Consider the following 21,966-nt stretch of genomic DNA (forward strand, 5'->3'; position numbering starts at 1 on the left):
CTTTATGGAGTATGGAGTAAACCGTGGATGGCAGCCCAGTCTCTAATGCCAGCATTGGGAGGCTGATGCAGGATAACCAGTTAGGCCAATCTGGACTACCTAAAGAAACCCTATCTCAAAGGGCAACAAAAAAGGCTTCAGCCAGCTTAGTGCTGTGACACACTGTAATGATGTGGCCACAGGAGCCCCATCCCATAAAACTCATCTACCCACTGGCACGGCTGAAGGTAGTCCCCAGAGCCTGCTGAATGCTAGGCAAGCATGCTGCCACTAAGGATCACACCCATTCCCTAACACATCATTAAGCATGTGGTAAAGGTAAACAAAAATCTACTGTCTTTTCCATTAGAGGGTTAAATAAGACTTGTGATGCAGATCTATAGTCCCAGCACTCAAGCAAAGAGGCAGGCAGATGTGTGAATTCCAGGACAGGAAGGCCATTACATAGAGAAACTCTGCCTTGAAAACAAAAGACCCCATATGGAAATGTAGGGGCTAGAGATACAGTTCAGTGATTAGGGGCACTGTCACCTCTTGCGGAACTCAGGTCGTTTCTAGCACCCACATGGATACTCTCAACTGTTTGCCAACTCCAGTTCCAGGGGAGCTAGTTTTCTGGCCTCTGAGGGTACTACACACACAATGCACTTCTACACATCCAGGCAAAACACACACCAAACAAAAAACTTGTAAATAAGCCTTCTGGCAGAAACAAAAATCCTTTGAGAACCAGTGTTTTTTGAAATTGAAAAAAAAAAGTACTCAAGGGTGGACCCTGCTCTCAAAAGTTGTACTCTGTGCCAAGTGCTTAAGAATTCGAGGCCGTGCTCTGACCACAGTGTGGCACAGGACCTCTTTGCTATAGGAATAGAAACCAAAAGGTGGGTGTGCTTACCTGCAGGGTTTCACATTGCTATGCAGCCTTGTGGAGAAGTAAAAGTTTTATAGAATCCTGGGCCTGCAGCAGCTAAAACCATTTAAATGAGCAGCATGACTGGTGAGCTTTATGAAGTAGCAATGGAATAATTTTATGTTGGGGGTCACCAGGACACGAGGAAGGGTCCAGCATTAGGAAGGTTGAGAACCACTGGACTAGATAAACCTAGAGGCATGCTGATCTAACTGTGCTCTTGTACAAACTCCATTATGCTGAGCAAACACACGTAACTTATGACCCTACAATAAGGACACTACCACACCTCAGAAGAAAACAACTTTATTTTCATTAACTCACGAAACACAACACAGTTGGTTCAGGAGGCCATCACTGCCCAGTCCCCACACTACTACAAGCCTCGGTGAATATCTACACATTAGAACTCTTTAATAGCTGTTCTCGAGCAATGGAGCTGTTAGAAGGAAGGGTTGGTCAGGGTCCACACGTGCACTGTCAATCATGTAGAGCCCATTTCAATCTCTTCAGTGTCAACTTCTTGATTAGATCAAACCTGTTCAAAGAAAAGGTTAAGTTAGAGATACCCAACCCTGCTCAGAGACACTGTTTTCTTTTCCAAGACATTTAAGTCTTTCCTTCAACCAAACTTCAATTCCACCCTTGCCACAACTAAGACATGGTGCATGCGTTTCTAGAGACGAAGGCTTGAAACAGAAATTTAGCCATTTGGGTAGCCAACGAAGAGTTCTAACCATTTTGGACAAGGTCGTCCCCCCCCACACTCCCCGTCCCCTACCGTAGAAAACCGGAAAACAAGCATTGTAATGAACAGCAAACTGCTGAAATTACAAGAGAAAGGACAGAAACAGTGTGACTGCCAACCCTCCAGGAAGCCTAGTCAGGAGTTCTTCTTGGGGACTTAGCTCCAACACCCCACAGGGTTCAGTTCCATCACTCTGAGCAGATGGACAGGTCACCTACCATTTGCAATTCTGCACTGCCGCAAAACCTCATTGAAGCCCTCGCAGAGCTTGACGTCACTCTGGTTCTGGGCACACTCCAGAAACTGTTTGATCTCAAGAGAGCAAGGCCCAAAAGACTGCTGGTTCACAGGCTGGGTTCCCTGGGGCTCCTGCCAAGACACAACATTAGGTACTCCTGAGAAGTTTGCTCAGTACACACAAGGCTCTGGACTTAACCCCAACATTGTAAACACAAAGTAAAAAATTAAAAAACAAAAAAACAGACAGGCAGTGGCAGTGGTACACGCCTTTAATCCCAGCACTCAGAGGTAGAGGTAGATGGATCTCTGTGAGTTCAGGGCCAGCCTGGTATACAGAACTAGTTCCAGATCACCCAAGGCTACGGAAAAAAATAAATAACTATATGAAAACAAACAACAAACCTGGCTAGGGATTCAATATAAGACTGTGTACTTGGCCCTGGGTTTGATCCCCAACACTACAAAGGTATATACCAGAGAGTGAACCATTCTTAAGGAAAAATAGGACTATTATGGGAAAGAGATGGATGAAAATTTCAGATACACCAGATTTCAAGAAATTACATGCTTCTTAGAAGGGAAAATCCACATATGGGGGGGGGCAAAAAATAGCAGGGAAGGGGTCATAGAGCTATGAAAGGAACTTGTGATTATGTCACCAAGACTGAACTCAAAGGCCAGGCCTTTGAGTAACTCCATGGCTGTAACTCCCACACTTGAGAAGCCAACCCACAAGACTGCTACAAGCGTGAAGCCAGCTTGGGTCCCACACTGAAGACTTTGTCCCCAAGTGAACCAACAGGAATCCAGAATAAGTGTAGTCAAGAAAAACCTTTAACAACCAAGGCAGGAGGATTGCCATGAGTTCAAGGCTAGCTTGAGTGAGATCCTCTCCAAAACAAAAATCATCTAAAGGGGAAAATGGCCATCTTATAGTAGGGTGGGCTAGACTGTTATAATTCTAGTCTGTTCTACTTGTTGATGTTCGCCTAAGGGTCTAACTCAAACCACGCCATGTGGCTTTTGTGTGTGATGCTCCCACATGAGTGTGTGGGTGGGTGTCCCCACAGGGAGGCCAACCAAGACATGGGGTGCTTTCCCTCTGCCTCTCTCCATCCTACTGTCTTGAGACAGGGTCTCTCATTGAAACCGGTCATTTCATCTGCCAGCCAGCCAGGCTGTGGGATCTGCTTGTCTCCCCTCCACGATGCAGGACTTACAGATATGGATGGCTATGCCTAACTTTTTGTAGGTTTATGGGATTTGAACTCAGGTCCCCACAGCTTCAGAATAAGTGCTTATTCACTGAGCCATACCCCCAGCAACCTTCACTAAAAAAAAGGTGGTGGGGGGGGGCCACACTACTTTGTACTTAAAGTTGTGGATCCTAAAATTAAACACAGGGTCCTACATAAAAGATGCTTGCCAGCTGCCAAGAAGTTTTCTCAGAAAAAAAAAAAAAAAAACACAGAAAGGAAAAGCTGCCCCAATCTTACCTGGTAAGTGATGTCAGGCCTCGCGGGCTCAGCATTACCACCTCCACTGAAGCCCCCGGTGATGGCATGACCCAGGGTGTGCCCCACTGCAGAGCCCACAGCCACACCAGCTGCAGTGGTGGCCATCTGGGCCATCAGGCCTGGCTGCCTGGGGGCAGCGGCAGGGGAGCCCACTGCAGATGGGGCAGCTGCTGCCGGAGGATGAGCTGCAGGTGCTTGTCTGGGAGCAGCCCTCATCGGAGGGGCCCGGCTAGGGAAGAGAAGAACAAAACCCATCAGTCCCCACTTTCAAATGGCTCTGGAATTCACTGAAGAAATGCAACAAGCCAGGTTCGGTGGCCACACCTGTAATACCAGCACTGGGCTGTTAGAGACAGGAAGAATCAACAGGCCAAAGTCATCTCAGCGACACAGTGATTTCTTCCTCCTCTATATTATTAGTTTTTTAGATATAATAATCACAACATCTCTCCCTTGCCTTTCCTCCCTCCAAACTCCCTCCCATATATATATATATATATATATATATATATATATATATATATATATATACACACACACACACACACACACACACACACACACACACACACACACACACACACACACACCCCTCTTTGATGACTTCAAATAACCGGCCCCAGGCTCCATGTTACTTGTATGTATGTTTTCAGGGCTGACCTCTTGGTATTGGATAACTAATGGGTGTGCTCTCACTGGGGAATTCTATTTCTCCTGCTCTCAGCATTCCTTGTGGGCTTTTCACCATACACTCTAGTGTATCTACTGCCATCCTTGTTCTACACTGTGATTAAGGCCAGCCTGAGAAAGGATACCCTCCTCTCAAAAACCAAAACCAACCAACCCAACACCCTAGCCAAAACAGCAGTAGCTCTGAACCTGTGACTCCTTCTACATCAGCCTCACCCAGTGCTGAGATTACAAGCATTTGTCACCCTGCCTGGCTTCAGTTTAAATCATCTTATTTTATTGTTATATTTTATGTGGATGATTGTTTACATGCATGCATGTCTGTGTTCTACTTGCATGTCAGAAGAGAGAGCTTTGGATCACCTGGACCTGGAGTTACAGATGGTTTTGAGGGGCCGTATGGATGCTGGAGTCAAACCTGTATCCTCTGGAAGAGCGGTCAGTGCTCTTAACTATAAAGCTAACTTTCCAGCCTCATTTTAAATCTGTTTGCTTGATTTTGGAGACATGGTTTCTCTGTGTGGCCCTGGCTGTCCTGGAACTCGCCCTGTCTCCCAAGTACTGGAATTAAAGGCGTGTGCCACAACTGCCTGGCATCATTTTAAACCTTTATATATCCATACCATGCACATGCAAGAGAACTACAGGAACTTGTTCTCACAACTGATTGTATACATATATAGCACTGGACCTCTTTAATCTTTTGTTAAGCCCAACCCCCCACCCCCTCAAGAGAGCGTTTCTTTGTGTGTTCTTACTACCTCTGGAGACCAGGCTGGCCTCATATTCACAAAAGATCCACCTGCCTTTTCCTCCAGAGTGATGGGATAAAGGTATGCACCACCACCAGGCTTATAACGTTTTAACAACCAAGTATAACTTTCTCTCTTTCTTTTTTAAACTATTTTCATGTATCCACATACCCAATAGTATCTTTAAAGAACAGTCATTCCAGCCAGATGTGGTAGCGCATGCCTTTAATTCCAGCGCACTGGGAGGGAGAGGCAGGGGGATCTCTCGAGTTCTAGGCTAGTGTGGTCTACAGAGTGAGTTCCTGGACAGCCAGAGCTACACAAGGAGACCCTGCCCCAGAAAAATAAGCAAATAATTAGAGCTGGGGAGCTGATGAAATGCCTCACTGGGGAAAGGTGCTTGCTGCCAAACCTGACAACCTGAGTTCAATCCCTGGAATCCACAAAGAAGGAAACAACCAACTCCCACAAGTTGCCCTGTGACCTTCACACTGGTACACAAACATACATAGTCAGCTGGGTATGGTAGGGTGGCCCACACCTTGAATTCCAGCATTCAGGAGGCAGAGGCAGGTGGATCTCTGAGTTCCAGGACAGCCAGGGCCACAGTCAAACCCTGTCTCAAAAGAAACAAAATAAACCACCAACCCAAACCAAAAAGAAAAACATTGGGGAAAGTGATCTGTCTGAACTGCAACTTTTATTAGTTTAATTTCTCTTTCCGTTTTTTAGAGCCAGGGTCTCTCCATAGATAGTTCCGCTAGGCTTCAACTGGTGGCAAGTCTTGCCTGTGTGGAGACAGAGGCATGGGGGAACGGGACTATCTTGGTGGTAGATGGGACATTCCCCTACCATTTACACAGCACTCTGGTTCCCTCCCAGTATGGCCACAATTTTTAACTTTCTACTATCTCCCCCGCCCCCGTAAGTGGGTCATCTGGAATCTGGATGCTGTCAACAATTTGCTACTTTTATCTTCACGTGGTAGACGTCTCAACAGACCGTTGGCCACTGTTAGATCTTCCGGACCAAAGTGGTGGGAGGAGAGAACTCTAAATTCTGGGCTCTCCACACGAGGGCCCGTATGCCAACAATAAATAAATAAATGAATAAATAAATAAATAAGTAAATTGTTTTCTCTCAAGACCTCTAAAGCCTGTAAGCCCATCCGTGGGGAAGCAGCGTCAGGAAAATCAAAGGCGGCCAGCCAGAGGCCTACACGAAGTTCAAGGCCAGCCCGAGGGCCTCAAAAACACGGCGAGACAATCCACCCCAAGAGCTTCACCTCTGTCCTTCTTTCCCCGCCCCTTTCCAGCCGATGTCCTCTAAGGCCCTTCCCCCAAGCAGTCTAGGAAGAAGGTCACGCTTTGGCGTCGTTCTCGCGGATCCCTCCCCGATCGCTCGCACCGTCCCACCACCCGCCGCTCTCTGGCTGTGGAACCTCGCCCCGGGCCGCCTGCGCTCAACTCCCCCCGTCCCCAGGAGGGTCTCACCTGGCCGGAGGGGCCACCCGGGAAGAGCGGCTTCGGCTTCCACGCGGCATCCTAAGCGATCACTCTCTCTCGGAGTCAGAAAACGACTAACTGCGAAACGCCCACGACTGTCCAGCAACTTCTACCAAGGAGAGCGGAAGGCGGGAGGCTGGTCCTCAGAGCGCAGCCAATCAGCACCCAGAGAGGCACGAGCGCTGAAGGTCATTGGAAGAGCAAGACGTCAGTCACGGGGAACGCCGTGATGCCGCGGCTTACGCACGGAAGTGAGGCGCTTGGCGACCAAGCCCCGTAGCAGCTAACCGGAAGTTACTGGTGTTGCCCTCTCAAATCTTGTCCCCGGATTCTCTGCTGGATGGTTAGGTTTTTTCTTCCGATGGACGACTGGCTTCCCCCACGACTCCGGCTGTCCTTGATTTTGAGATCGTCCTGCCTCAGCCTCTCAAGTAAACCGGATTGAGGGAATTACAGGCATATGACGCCATGCCTACTGTATTACCAAGGTTAAATGCAATCTTGGCTGAGTCATCTCTGCCTTGTCTACCAGAGGGCCTTGGACTGTTTACTCAACACTTCTCAGATGGTTTTGTTTTGCGACAAGGCCTCACATAACGGAAGCTGGCCTGGAACTCGCTGTTCTCATGACTCAGTCTCTTAGTGCTGGAGACTCATAGTAATGCAGGAGAAACTCATAGTTAAATTGATGTTGTAAAGGATTTACTAATAAACTTGCTTGGAAATAATTAAGTTACATAAAGTAGAATTTAGCTAAAGGAGCCTCCAGTATGACTGGAAGATAGTGAACTAAGCAGGCCTGTTAGAAACTGTGGGAAAGAAAATTCTGTGCCTTACTTGAAGTTTTGGGTGGCTAAAAAGTTTCTAATGTTTATTCACCAAGGTTGACCTCCAATTAGGTGCCATTCCCATAATAAAAGGAGGCCATCCTGACTTAGAACTAGCTGTGAGACTTATCCCCATATCAAATAACATAGCTTAAAAGAAACGTTTCTTGCCAGGCAGTGGTGGTGCAGGCCTTTAATCCCAGCACTCAGGAGGCAGAGGCAAGCAGATCTCTGTGAGTTCAAGGCCAGCTTGGGCTACAGAGTGAGTTCCAGGACAGGTTCCAAAGCTACACAGAGAAACCCTGTCTCGAAAAACCAAAAAAGAAAAGAAACGGTTCTCAACCTGTGTGTGTTCAGACACCACCTCTATCTTTCTCCATGCAGCCCAGCCCACACACAGATACGCCCACATTTGTAGCTAGAGTTTTCCTGCCTTGCCCACAGTCAGGACAAATTTCTGTCACCCGCCAGTCCCACAGCCCCTCAGACTCAACCAAGTAAACACAGAGAATTATATTGCTTACAAACTGAATGGCCGAGGCAGGCTTCTTGCTAACTGTTCTTATAGCTTAAATTAATCCATTTCCATAAATCTATACCTTGCCACGAGGCTCGTGGCTTATCGCATCTTCACATGCTGCTTGTCATGGCGACAGCTGGCAGTCTCTCCCTCTGCCTTCCTGTTCTTTCAATTCTCCTCCTTGTTAGTCCCACCTATACCTCCTGCCTGGCTGCTGGCCAATCAGTGTTTTATTTATTGACCAATCAGAGCAATTTGACATACAGACCATCCCACAGCACACATTTGTACCCCGAACTGTATTAAAGGATCACAGCATCGAGAAGGTTGAGAATCTCTGGATCTACACCTTTAGTCATGGCCACAAAAACTTGTGGTTCCCTGACCTGAGACCCTTACCTGGTGGTGACCTGAGCCCAGTGATTGGCCGAGCCGTCTGCTGTGTCGATCCATGATGCCCCCCGGAGGACACGCATGTCCTGGCCAGCAGATTGGTAGGTGGATGCCGTCCACTCCCACACATTGCCCATGAGGTCATATAGTCCTATTGTGTAGCAGCAGGTCATCAGATGGGGAACTAGGGGATGCTCTCCCACCCACCAAATGTCCTGGACAGGCCTCGGGAGGTTTACTCCGCCACCTTGTCAGACACTGTACCACAGGAGGTCTTACCATAGTTGTTCTGTGGGGGGAAAGCATTCACTGGTGACAGTCCAAGAAAACCATCTTCGGCTTCGTCGCCCTTGGGGAACTTTCCCTGACGAGAACGATGACAGTGAAAGATTTATCAGCCTGTCCCAAGGGAGTACTCCTGTCCACCCAGAGGAAAACAAGGTCACTCCACTCTGCTGCTCCATGGGGGAAGGACAGTGACCTCAGCTTCCCTTACAGGGTGCTTTGGAAAGAGCGCTGTCTCCACCCATCTATGTTCTACATCCCTTGCCCGGGATAGAGGCATTGGAACCCATACTTTCCCATATCTACTGCTTTTACTTAAATACACCATCTATATTTATTGATGCGATTGGTTCAATTTCATTATTCTCATCAAAACTGGGGTTCAGAGAGTTGGAGAGATGGCCCACTTTGCTGTGTAAGCCTGAGAACCTGAGCTCGTATCCTGAGAACCCACTAAGCTGGCTATAGTGGCATGCATCTGTAACTCTGGTTCTGGGGGAGGCAGAGACAGGCAGATCCTGGGGACTGGTTGGCCAGGCAGTCTAGCTGAAATGGTGAGCCCCGTCTCCCACTGAGAAGTCCTGTGGAGTGGCTGGAGAGATGGTTCTGAAGTTAAGGGCATGTACTGTGCTTGCAGAGGACCCAAGCATCCCTGAGTTTCATTCCTAGCACCCATGTCAGATGGCTACAAACTATGACTCCAGCTCCAGGGGGATCCAATATCTCTAGCACTCATGTACACACACAAACACACACAGCATACACAATTAAAAAAACATTTTTTTTTTCGAGACAGGGTTTCTTTGTGTAGCTTTGCGCCTTTCCTGGAACTCGCTGTGGAGACCAGGCTGGCCTTGAACTCACAGAGATCTACCTGTCTCACCCTTCCCAGTGGATTAAAGGTGTGTGCCACCACCACCTGGTTTTTCAATTTTTTTTAATCCTAAAAAATATAAAGTGAAGGGGGCTGGAGAGATGGCTCAGGGGTTAAGAGCACTGGCTACTCTACCATAGGTCCGGAATTCAATTCCCAGCAACCACATGGTGGTTTACAACCATCTACAATGAAATCTGGTGCCCTCTTTTGGCCTGCATGCATACATACATGCAGGCAGAACACTATACATAATAAATAAATAAACCTAAAATATCTATCTATCTATAGATATATATATATGTTACCATACCCAGCCTCATAATTTTAATTTTTGTTTCATATATATGTATACACACACACACACACACACACACACACACACACACACACACACACACATATATATATATATATATATATATATATATATATATATATATATATAAAGTGGAGAAGCAACTGAGGAAGACACCATACATGAACATACCGGCACACACATGCACACATCACACATATGCCCAACTAACAGATTGCAGTTGTGTTGCCAGTACGCTAGAAAAGCTCCTCCCGCACTAGGGAAGATGGATAGGCTGTCATTTGCTCAACAGTATGTGACAGTCTGTTGCATTATCTATCTTTTTTTTTTTTTTTCTCTTGAGACAGGGTTTCTCTGTGTAGCTTTTGGAGCCTGTCCTGGAACTCGCTCTGTAGACCAGGTTGGCCTCGAACTCACAGAGATCCGCCTGCCTCTGCCTCCTGAGTGCTTAGACTAAAGGCATGCGCCGCTGCCACCACCACCACCTCCTGGCTGCATTATTTCTTTTAATAACAACGTTGTAAGGGTATTGGTGAGATGAAGGTGTTTGCTGCCAAGGCTGAGGACCTGAGTTAGATCCCCTGACAGGCGCTGGAGGAGAGAATCCACTTGAATAAGTTGTTCTCTGACTTCCACAAGAAAACGGAAAGGAAAAGAGGTAGACTGTGACTGAACATGTCTCACTAAAAGTTTACATTGTGAGGCTGGAGAGATGGCTCAGTGGTTAAGAGCACCGACTGCCCTTCCAGAGGTCCTGAGTTCAGTTCTCAGTAACCACATGGTGGCTCACAACCATCTGTAATGAGATCTGGTGCCCTCTTCTGGCCTGCAGGGACACATGCATAATAATTTACACAATAAATCTAAAAAAAAAAAAAAAAGTTAAGATTTCTAATATTACAACTGTTCCTACTTCTTTATATGTGCTTTTGACAGTGGCTACTATGATTGCTCTATATTTACAGTTGTACTCCAATTTGCCTTAGCATCATGTTCCTGTCTTTTAATGGGGGGAATAGAAGGTGCACTTGTTACAGCAGATACCTTCATATTTCTTTGTAAGGCTAGGGACTGTGCCCACCCAACAGGTTCCATTGTTTGGCTGAAGGAAAGAAGACAAATCGTTTTTACCCAAATGGAAGGAGGGTGACTGGGATGGACTAAAATGACTGACCAGTCCCAATGTAACAATACAGATTTGAGCATCATTAAATATTCTTTGACAAAACCTGATAGCGGAAGTTACAAGTGTATTAGGATGAAAAAGGGAAAACAGACTCCTTAGTCGCTCCCATCGAAATGAACCTACCTAATAATGCCACTGTCTATAGCTAGTAGATTGGATGCTAGTAGGGTGGTCACAACATGTCCAGGAGGGGGCAGTCTATGGGTCAGACCCTGAAATACCCTGGGAGCGGGGTGGAGCTGCTGCTTGGAGGGCTTTCTCAGGCAGTGGTCTAGGGAGAGAAGCAGGGGTGGGGCCCAGGTGGTGCCACCTAAACAGTTTACCCAACAATAGCATCAAGTAATGCTGCTCCCTTGTCAAAGGTTTGGAAGGATTACATGGGCCAAGGCGGGAATGTGAGATTAAACAGGAGTAACATACCTTGCAAATCAAAGAGCCCATTATGTTAAGCCCCCATACTTTACAGAAATAGGTTACTATTAAAGAGTAAGTCTGTTTCTTAAATCTGATGTGTGACCCTATTAAAAAGATGTATATTTTTGTCTTCCTCTTTCATTGTATTTTTCTAACACTTTCGACCAGCCAATTCTCTAGCCTCTGTAAACACATAGCTGTTTTCTATTAATCTTTTCTTGGTCTGGTCTCGAACCCACAGAGATCCACCTGCCTCTGCCTCCTGAGTGCTGGCACTAAAGGCATGCACCACCACTGCCCGGCCTCTATTTTTTTTTTTTTGTTTTGTTTTGTTTTTCGGGACAGGGTTTCTCTGTGTAGCTTTGCGCCTTTCCTGGAACTCGCTTTGGAGACCAGGCTGGCCTCGAACTCACAGAGATCCGTCTGGCTCTGCCTCCCGAGTGCTGGGATTAAAGGCGTGCGCCACCACTGCCCGGCCTCTATTAGTCTTTTATCTCTCCCCCATAAAGGGACTTCAAAAATCCAATAAGGGGTTGCTTTTCAAATACCGACCTAGTGTGAGACAGCTGGCTGGCCAGTCCGGGGTGTACCTCTAAATTAAGGCTTGCTTTTTGTAGACAATCACGGATTTAGTCTTTCTCTTCCTAATTTTCAGGTTTAACACTTGTTAACACAGTAGGCGTGGCGGCACATGCCTGTAATGCCCCAATCCATTACACTTGACAGGTTGAGGCGGGACGATCTCGAAATCAAGGAAAGCCCGGGTTGTGGAGGAAGTCAGTTGTCCATTGGAAGCAAAAACCTAACCATCACGGAATCTAAGGACAAGCTTTGACAGAGCCATCCCAAGAACTTCCGGTTAGCTACAGCGCCCCGTCGCCAAGCAACTTCCCGGCGTGGGACGCAGCCACCGCCGGTTACTGACGCCTCGCTCTTCCAATGACCTTCAGCGACCGTCCTGCTCCTGGGCTCTGATTGGCTATGCCCTGAGGCCCCGCCTCCCACCTTCCTCTCTTTGCTGGACGCTCGTGGGCGTTTCAAAGTTTGTTGTGTCTGGACGCTGAAATTACTAGCACCTAGGATGCCGCGTGGAAGCGGAAGCGGCTCTTCCCGGGTGGCCCCTCCAGCCAGGTGAGACCCTCCTGGGGGCTGGTGGGAAGGGCCTTAGAGGACATAGTCTAGAAAGAGGCGGGGAAAGAATGATGTATGCGACGGTCTTTGAGGTGGGTTTGTCTCACTGTGTTTTTGAGGCCCTCGGGCTAGCCTTGAACTTCACATAGGCTTGGCTGGCCTTCCTTGATTTTTCCAGACTCGGCTTTCCCACGGCTGGGATTACAGGCTTTAAAGGTCTTTAGAAAAAAAAAATTTTTTTTAAAAATATTTATTTGTGTGCGGGCCTCTGTGTGGAGAGCGGAGAATTTACAGTTCTCTCTATCCACCACTTCAGTCCAGGAGACCTAATATTTAGTGGTAAATGCTCTATTGCAGTGATTCCCAACCTTCCTAATGCTGTGACTCCTTAATACAGTTCACCATGTCGTGGTGACCACCAATAATAAAATTACTTTTGGCCGGGCGGTGGTGGCGCACGCCTTTAAACCCAGCACTCGGGAGGCAGAGGCAGGTGGATCTCTGAGTTCGAGGCCAGCCTGGGCTACAGAGTGAGTTTCAGGAAAAGGCGCAAAGCTACACAGAGAAACCCTGTCTCAAATACATACATACATACATACATACATAAAATTATTTTTGATGCTACTTCATAACTGTAATTTTGCTACTGTTATGAATCGTAATGTAAATATCTGATATGCAGGATGGTCTTAGGCGACACCTGTGAAAGAGACCGGCAAAGGGGAAGCGACCGCGCCGGCCCACGGGAAATTGTTGCAAAGTAGCAAATTGTTGACACCATCCAGACTCCAGGTGTTCAACTTTTGGGGAATAAAATCGTAGAAAGTTAAAAATTATGGTCATACTGGGAGGGAACCAGAGTGCTGTGTAAATGGTAGGGGATGTCCCATCTACCACCAAGAGAGTCCCCCCACCCCATTCCTCTGTCTCCACACAGGCAAGACTTGCCACCAGTTCAAGCCTAGCAGAACTATCTATGGAGAGACCCTGGCTCTAAAAAACGGAAAGAGAAATAAAATTAATAAAAGTTGCAGTTTACATAGGTCACTTCCCCCAATGTTTTTTTTTTTTTTTTTTTTTTTTTTTTTTTTTTTTTTTTCCCTTTTTGGATTGGGTTGGTGGTTTATTTTGTTTCTTTTGAGACAGGGTTTCACTGTGGCCCTGACTGTCCTGGAACTCGGAGATCCACCTGCCTCTGACTCCTGAATGTTGGGATTAAAGGTGTGGGCCACCCTACCATACCCACCCAACTTAACCTTTTCTAATTGGTAAAATGAAGGCCTTGGTCTACATTCTGAACATTAGCTACCTCATGGCTGTCTTGGATTTTGTTGACTTTTGACTGTCTTTCTCCATTGCCCAAGCTGGTCCCAAAGCCACGTACTAAATTATCTTGTCCCCCTCACTGAGGAGCTGGAACTGTGCCTTCTGTACATTTTCTTTTTCTGGTTTAGTCAGCCCAGGGTCTCATGCCTGCTAGGAAACCTCCCTGAAGGTCAAGGGTATCTTGTGGAAATTGGTTGTTTCTTTCCACCTTGTGGGTTCCAGGGATTGAACTCAGGTTGTCAGACTTAGCAGCAAACACCTTTCTCCAGTGAGACATTTTATCAGACAGACAGACAGACAGACAGACACACACACACACACACACACACACACACACACACACACACAGCTCTAAATCTTTATTCAGGTAATAACTAGGTTAGGGAGACTCCTTGATTGTCCTAAAATTTTAATACACCTGGGCAGCCATTCTCAACCTGTGGGTCAGGACAACCAGTGGCCAACCTTTGTCAACAAACATATATACATTACGATTTGTAACAGTAGCAAAGTTACAGTTATGAAGTAGCAACAAAAACAGTTTCATGCATGGAGGTGGGAGGTGGGGTAGGGGGGTCACCACATCATGAGGAACTGTATTAAAAGGTTGTAGCATTAGGAAGATTGAGATGCAGTGGATTCCATGGCAACAGCTCACTGATATTTCTTCTTTAATACGATGACATTTAATTTGAAACTGATATACTAATAGAATGAAAGCTTTTTGCTCTTCTGTAGTTCTGGAATGGCCTTGAACTTACAGAGATCCGCCTGCCTCTGCCTCCTGGAGCACTGGGATTAAAGACGTGGGCCACCACCGCCCAGCCTGAAGTACTGCTGTACAAGTAGTAGCCGTTTAACATTTGAATAATCTTTCAGGCTGTTAGTGTCTGTGAGTGGGTTTGTGCAAATGAAGTGGGGATGTGAGCCGGGGAAGGCCCGAGGTGTCAGAGGGCCTGGAGCTGAGTTTCACCGCGGTGGTTAAGAGCTACTGAGAACTGAACGTGGGGCCCGTGGGAGAGCAGAATGCAATCTTCACTGTTGAGCAGCCTCTCCATCTTCCCTTCTTACTCTCTCTCTTTTGTTGCTGTTGTTGGTTGTTTTTCAAGACAGGGTTTCTCTGTGTAGCCCTGGCTATCCTGGAACTCAACCTGTAGACCAGGCTGGCCTCGAACTCAGAGAGCCTCCTGCTTTTGCCTCCCAGGTCCTGGGATTAAAGGTATATGTACCACTGCCTGGCCCTTTCTAACTCTTAATGAAGATACTATGAGCCATGTGGAGACATGAAAACAGTTACAAAAAAAAAAAGACAAAATAGTGTATGTTTGGTTGTTAAAACCTTAACAAAAGATTAAATAAGTACAGCAATATATATATATATATCTGCAGTAATTGGAAACAGTTTCTGTAGTCTTCTTGCATGGGTTTGGTATGGGTGTTTAAAGATTTAAAATGAGGCTGGAAAGTTGGCTTTATAGTTAAGAACATCCATCACTCTACCAGAGGACACAGGTTTGATTCCCAGCATCCACACGGCCTCTCAAAACCATCTGTAACTCCAGTCCAGGTGATCCAAGGCCCTCTGCTGGCATGCAAGTGGTATATAGGCATGCATGCATGTAAACAATCATCCACATAAAATATAACAATAAGATCGGTTTAAACTGAAGCCAGGCTGGGTGACAAATGCTTGTAATCTCAGCACTGGGTGAGGCTGGTGTAGGAGGAGTCACACAGGTTCAGAGCTCCTGCTGTTTTGGCTAGGGTGTTGGGTTGGTTGGTTTTGGTTTTTGAGAGGAGGGTATCCTTTCTCAGGCTGGCCTTAATCACAGTGTAGAACAAGGATGGCAGTAGATACACCAGAGTGTATGGTGAAAAGCCCACAAGGAATGCTGAGAGCAGGAGAAATAGAATTCCCCAGTGAGAGCACACCCATTAGTTATCCAGTACCAAGAGGCCAGCCCTGAAAACATACATACAAGTAACAGCAGACTGGGGCCAGTTATTTGAAGTCATCAAAGAGGGAGATATATATATATATATATATATATATATATATATATATATATATATATATATATATGGGGCTTGGGGGAAAGAAGGGGAGAAATGTTGTGATTATTATATCTGGAAAACTAATAATATAGAAGAGGAAGAAATCACTGTGTTGCTGAGATGACTTTGGCCTGTTGATTCTTCCTGTCTCTAACAGCCCAGTGCTGGTATTACAGGTGTGGCCACCGAACCTGGCTTGTTGCATTTCTTCAGTGAATTCCAGAGCCATTTGGAAGTGGGGACTGATGGGTTTTGTTCTTCTCTTCCCTAGCCGGGCCCCTCCGATGAGGGCTGTTCCCAGACAAGCACCTGCAGCTCATCCTCCAGCAGCAGCTGCCCCATCTGCAGTGGGCTCCCCTGCCGCTGCCCCCAGGCAGCCAGGCCTGATGGCCCAGATGGCCACCACTGCAGCTGGTGTGGCTGTGGGCTCTGCAGTGGGGCACACCCTGGGTCATGCCATCACCGGGGGCTTCAGTGGAGGTGGTAGTGCTGAGCCCGCGAGGCCTGACATCACTTACCAGGTAAGATTGGGGCAGCTTTTCCTTTCTGTGTTTTTTTTTTTTTCTGAGAAAACTTCTTGGCAGCTGGCAATCATCTTTTATGTAGGACCCTGTGTGTGATTTTAGGATCCACAATACTTTTAAGTACAAAGTGGTGTGCTCCCCCTCCCCACCTTTTTTAAAGTGGAGGTTGCTGGGGGTATGGCTCAGTGAATAAGCACTTATTCTGAAGCTGTGGGGACCTGAGTTCAAATCCCATAAACCTACAAAAAGTTAGGCATAGCCATCCATATCTGTAAGTCCTGCATCGTGGAGGGGAGACAAGCAGATCCCACAGCCTGGCTGGCTGGCAGATGAAATGACCGGTTTCAGTGAGAGACCCTGTCTCAAGACAGTAGGATGGAGAGAGGAAGAGGGAGGGCACCCCATGTCTTGGTTGGCCTCCCTGTGGGGACACCCACCCACACACTCATGTGGGAGCATCACACACAAAAGCCACATGGCATGGTTTGAGTTGGACCCTTAGGCAAACATCAGCAAGTAGAACAGACTAGAATTAGAACAGTCTAGCCCAGCCTACTATAAGATGGCCTTTAGATGATTTTTGTTTTGGAGAGGATCTCACTCAAGCTAGCCTTGAACTCATGGCAATCCTCCTGCCTTGGTTGTTAAAGGTTTTTCTTGACTACACTTATTCTGGATTCCTGTTGGTTCACTTGGGGACAAAGTCTTCAGTGTGGGACCCAAGCTGGCTTCACGCTTGTAGCAGTCTTGTGGGTTGGCTTCTCAAGTGTGGGAGTTACAGCCATGGAGTTACTCAAAGGCCTGGCCTTTGAGTTCAGTCTGTAGTGTTGGGGATCAAACCCAGGGCCAAGTACACAGTCTTATATTGAATCCCTAGCCAGGTTTGTTGTGTTTTGTGTTTGGTTTTTGTTGTTTTCCTGAGACGGGGTTTCTCTGTGTAGCCCTGGCTGTTCTGAAACTCACTCTGTAGACCAGGCTGGCCCCAAACTCAGAGACTTGCCTGCCTCTACTTCCCGAGTGCTGGGATTAAAGGTGTGCACCACCGCCGGCCAGATTTTGATGTTTTGATTTTATATTTATAGTGTTAGATCTGGCCCCGAGCCTGTGTTGACTGAGCAAATACGTCATAGAACCGCCCTCCCATTCAGACTCCGGATGACCTTTGTTTGTTCTTTGGTTTTGAGTTGGAGGGCATCTTTCTTCTTTAACCTTAAAGTTTGTTTTGCTCTCTCTCTTTAAATGGTTTTCACTACCGTGTTCCTAGACAGAAAACTAAACTTGTGCCTTTTTCTAGTTGTTTCCCTGGCCTACAGTCTGTGAATGCAGCCCTTGCTGTATACACCTACCCTTTCTCAGGAGTACCTAATGTTATTTATGTCTTGGCAGGAGCCCCAGGGAACCCAGCTGGTGAACCAGCAGTCTTTTGGGCCTTGCTCTCTTGAGATCAAACAGTTTCTGGAGTGTGCCCAGAACCGTGACGTCAAGCTCTGCGAGGGCTTCAATGAGGTTTTGCAGCAGTACAGAATTGCAAATGGTAGGTGACCTGTCCATCTGCTCAGAGTGATGGTCCTGAACCCTCTGGGTGGCTGTTCTCAACTTACATGAGTTTTGACTGCTTTGGGGTCGAAAGACCCTTTCACCAGGGTCATCTAAGTTCATTGGAAAACGCATATTTGTGATGGTCTTAGGAACTGAGACTCTGCTTTACCATAGTCTTGGGTGGGTCTGCCTACATGCAGATAAGCCCACCTAGGAATAACCAGGGTGGTGGCATCATTGTGCCCACCCCATCACTTATACCCTGTACAAATACAGGTGTATGTGACAGGGTTGGTGCCAAAATGTAGTTATGCAGACCAGTCACACATCTATAGAAAGCAGCTACTGTGTGGAAAGCAGCAGTATTAGAGGTAAAAACGACACCTCATGAATTATAAGTACTGGGTTAATATAAAATCAGGTACCGTAATGTCATCAACTACTGTGGAAAAAAATCTGTACTATAGGAACTTAATCTGGATGCTGATTTGTTTGTTCATTTGTTTGGTTTTGGTGGTTTTTTATTTTTTGGTTTATTCAAGACAGGGTTTTTCTGTGTAGCCCTGACTGTTCTGGAACTCACTCTATAAACTAGGTTGACCTAGGACTCTCAGAGATCCACCTGCCTCTGCCTCCCAAGTGCTGGGATTAAAGGCGTGCGCCACCACCGCTCGGCGCCAATTGTTTTTTTTATGTTCAGCTGTGGTGATGTGAATACTTCCCCCTTGTGATAGTAACAGGTACATTAAAATCAAACAAATAAACAATAACACCAAAAACAAAGAAAAAAAAACACAGAGAATGGTAAATCATAGGAAACTTTAATGTATTGTATTGACTGAACTATGGCATCATCTTTTGTATCATTAAAGCTCTTGTTGTGTATTATTTTCATTAGAGGGCCATCCCCCAATAATGGATCGTGTAGAGAAGAAGGTTAAGAAAAGAAGATACAGTGAAGATTTTTTACAGTATGGTTTTACCTCAAAAGTTACAGCAGGGATTGAGAAGCCACAGTGTGTTATTTGTGGTGACGTTCTCTCAGCGGAATCGATGAAGCCGAACAAATTAAAGCGCCATTTTGACAGCAAGCACCTGAGCTTTGCTGGCAAGGACGTCAGCTATTTTAGAAGCAGAGCTGATGAACTCAAGCGAGCCAGACCTGACACTGGCGGCGCCAAGTACCCCAGACAGAACGTAATAGCCGTCGAGGCTTCCTATTTGGTGGCACTCAGAATCGCCAGGACTATGAAACCTCACACCTTTGCTGAGGATTTACTGTTGCCAGCGGCCAAGGACGGTGTTCGAGTTATGATTGGAGATGAATTTGTTACGCAGCTGAGTACGGTTTCCTTATCTAACGACACTGTCCGCAGAAGAATAGACGACATGTCTGCCGACATCCTCAATCAGGTAATCGAGGAAATTAAAGCTGCTCCACTGCCAATATTTAGTATCCAGCTCGATGAGTCGACCGACGTGGCAAACTGTTCACAGTTACTGGTTTACGTGAGGTACATTAATGACGGCGACTTTAAAGATGAGTTCCTCTTTTGCAAACCCCTCGAAACAACAGCTACTACGCAGGATGTATTTGACAAAGTCGGTTCATTTCTGAAAGAGCACAAGCTCTCGTGGGAAATGATCGGTGGTGTCTGCACAGACGGTGCTCCGGCCCTGCTAGGATGTCAGTCTGGATTTCAACACTTGGTACTGAACGCGTCACCCAAAGTCATCGGAACTCACTGTATGCTTCATCTGCAAACGTTAGCGGTGAAGACGCTACCCCAAGAGCTGCAGGAAGTCATGAAAAGAGTCGTAGGTTCGGTCAATTTTGTAAAGTCGAGCCCTTTAAACAGTCGACTGTTTTCCCAGCTGTGCCTGGACGTGCCAGACAAAGCTCTTCTATTTCACACCGAAGGGAGGTGGTTGTCCAGAGGAACCCTTTTAAAACATGTCTTTGAGCTTCGAGACGATCTCAGGATGTTTTTCAGCCAGAAAGCAAGACCACAGTTCGAAGCACTTTTCAGCAATAAAAGTGAATTGCAGAAAATAGCTTACTTGGTGGACATCTTTGCCATCCTGAATGAGCTCAGTTTATCACTGCGAGGACCAAATGCAACCTGCCTCGATTTGTCCGAAAAGATCCAGTCCTTCCAAATGAAACTTCAGCTTTGGCAAAAAAAGCTGGATGAAAATAAGATATACATGCTGCCTACCTTATCTGCTTTCTTTGAGGAGCATGACATTGAACCCTCCAAAAGGATCTCAATGATCATTTCTGTCAAAGAACACTTGCACATGCTTGCAGGAGAAATTTCCTGGTACTTTCCAAACCTACCTGACATCCCGTTTGCCCTTGCCAGGAGCCCATTCACGGTCAGAGTGGAAGATGTTCCCAAGACAGCCCAAGAGGAGTTCATTGACCTTCTGAACAGCGACGCAGCGAGGATTGATTTCTCAACACTTCCAGTTACCCAGTTCTGGATCAAGTGTTTGCAGCCCTACCCTGTTCTGTCCGAGACAGTGTTGCGCCTCCTCCTTCCATTTCCCACTACACATCTATGTGAAACGGGGTTTTCCAGCTTGTTAGTGATCAAGTCTAAGTACAGAAGTAGACTCGCCGTGGAAAATGATCTTCGCTGTGCTCTGGCAAAGACCATCCCCAGAATTTCTGACCTAGTGAAAAAGAAGCAGTCTCAACCTTCACACTGATAATGGCTTTTTTAGATAACTGTCACAAAATGTAGCAACTTGTGGGTTGTTTTTTCTTTGTTTTTGTTTTTTTTATTTTTATTTTTTATTTTTTAGATTTTGTTGTTGTTGTTTGAGACAGGGTTTCTCTGTGTAACCCTGGCTGTCATGGAACTCACTCTGTAGACCAAGCTGGCCTCAGACTCAGAGATTCACCTGTCTCTACCTCCCAAGTGCTGAGAGTAAGGCCTTCATTGCCGCCACCACCCAGCTATTATTGTTATATTAAGACTTACCCATGCTACACCATGCTTCAAGACAAATTTTTATTTATTTGTAAATTAGAAATATTTCACAATATATACATATTGGTTTTTTTTGGGATTAATCACTATGCTTTAATGATATTCAATTTGTAACAATGAAAATACATCCTACATATCAGATGCTTACATTACGATTCATAACAGTAGCAAAATTACAGTTATGAAGTAGCACCGAAATAATTTTATGGTGCGGGGGTCACCACAATATGAGGAATTGGGTTAATGGTTCACCGCATTAGGAAGGTTGAGAAGATCTATAATTAACAGTTTCAGGGGATCTGATGTCCTCTTCTGACCATGCTCGGGCACCAGGGATGCATGTCACACGCAGACAAAACACTGATACACATAAATAACTAAATCTCATTTTTTAAATTAAAAAAAAAAAAGCCCTGCATACAGACTTTCCTAGAGGCAGTTTGATGGAAGCATTTTTGCAATTGTGTTTCCTCCTCCAGATAATTCTAGTTTGTGTTGACAAAAACTAGCCAGCATATCCTATTAACATTGATTATTTCTTGCATTAGGATAAACTGTGTAAAAGCCACGTCCCATCAGGTGTAACCACACTCTTATTTAAACAGCTGGTTTTAAATTTGTTTATTCATTTATTTGGGACGGGTATGGTGTCCCACAGGTTTAATCCCAGAACTTGGGAGGCTCAGGCAGATGGGCCTCGGAGTTCAAAGCTGGCCAGAGCCGTACAGTTTCTAGACCCTCTCTAGAAACAAACTGTATCGGTTGTCAGTTGCTGTGATAAAACACCATGACCAAGGCAACTTAGGGAAGAAAGAGATTATTTGGACTTAGGGTTCCAGAAGGGTAGGTCCTTCATGTCATGGAAGCAGTAGGCAGAGTGGCTGGCTCAGAATGCCGAGAGCTCACACACCCTTTATAAACTGTAAGCAGCCAGCAGAGACGGTAAGCTGGGAAATGACGCCAGTCAAGCCCACCGTCAGCACTAGATATGATGATGATACATGCGTTACAGAGTTCCAGATCAGTCAGGGCTACATAGTGAGACACTGTCTCAAACAACATAAAACAAAACAAAACAAAACACTTCTATTCTGGGTGGTGGTGGCTCATGCCTTTAATCTCAGCACTTGGGAGTGAGAGGCAGGCAGCTCTGAGTTCAAGGCCAGCCAGGTCTAGAGAATGAGTTCCAGGACAGCTGAGGCTACACACAGA

General features: G+C 46.2%; 2 protein-coding genes across 2 annotated transcripts; one reads left to right on the plus strand and one right to left on the minus strand.

Moving 5' to 3' along the window:
* Positions 1 to 1,200: 1,200 nt before the first annotated feature.
* Chchd2 (coiled-coil-helix-coiled-coil-helix domain containing 2) lies at positions 1,201 to 6,786 on the minus strand. Its single transcript, XM_006971361.4, has 4 exons — positions 6,351 to 6,786; positions 3,395 to 3,644; positions 1,877 to 2,027; positions 1,201 to 1,448 (listed from the first exon to the last, which is right to left on the minus strand). The coding sequence occupies exons 1-4, from the start codon at positions 6,398 to 6,400 to the stop codon at positions 1,438 to 1,440; spliced, it is 462 nt and encodes a 153-aa protein (XP_006971423.1). The 5' UTR covers positions 6,401 to 6,786; the 3' UTR covers positions 1,201 to 1,437.
* Positions 6,787 to 12,190: 5,404 nt separating this feature from the next.
* On the plus strand, positions 12,191 to 20,753 carry LOC102911752 (protein FAM200C-like). The gene is made up of 4 exons (XM_006971360.4): positions 12,191 to 12,311; positions 15,964 to 16,213; positions 17,603 to 17,750; positions 18,654 to 20,753. Exons 1-4 carry the CDS (start codon positions 12,262 to 12,264, stop codon positions 20,468 to 20,470), a joined length of 2,265 nt encoding a protein of 754 aa, XP_006971422.2. The 5' UTR covers positions 12,191 to 12,261; the 3' UTR covers positions 20,471 to 20,753.
* Positions 20,754 to 21,966: the final 1,213 nt, after the last annotated feature.

The sequence above is a fragment of the Peromyscus maniculatus genome, chromosome 23 (genome assembly GCF_049852395.1).
Source record: "Peromyscus maniculatus bairdii isolate BWxNUB_F1_BW_parent chromosome 23, HU_Pman_BW_mat_3.1, whole genome shotgun sequence".
In the NCBI taxonomy this organism is placed as follows: Eukaryota; Metazoa; Chordata; class Mammalia; order Rodentia; family Cricetidae; genus Peromyscus; species Peromyscus maniculatus.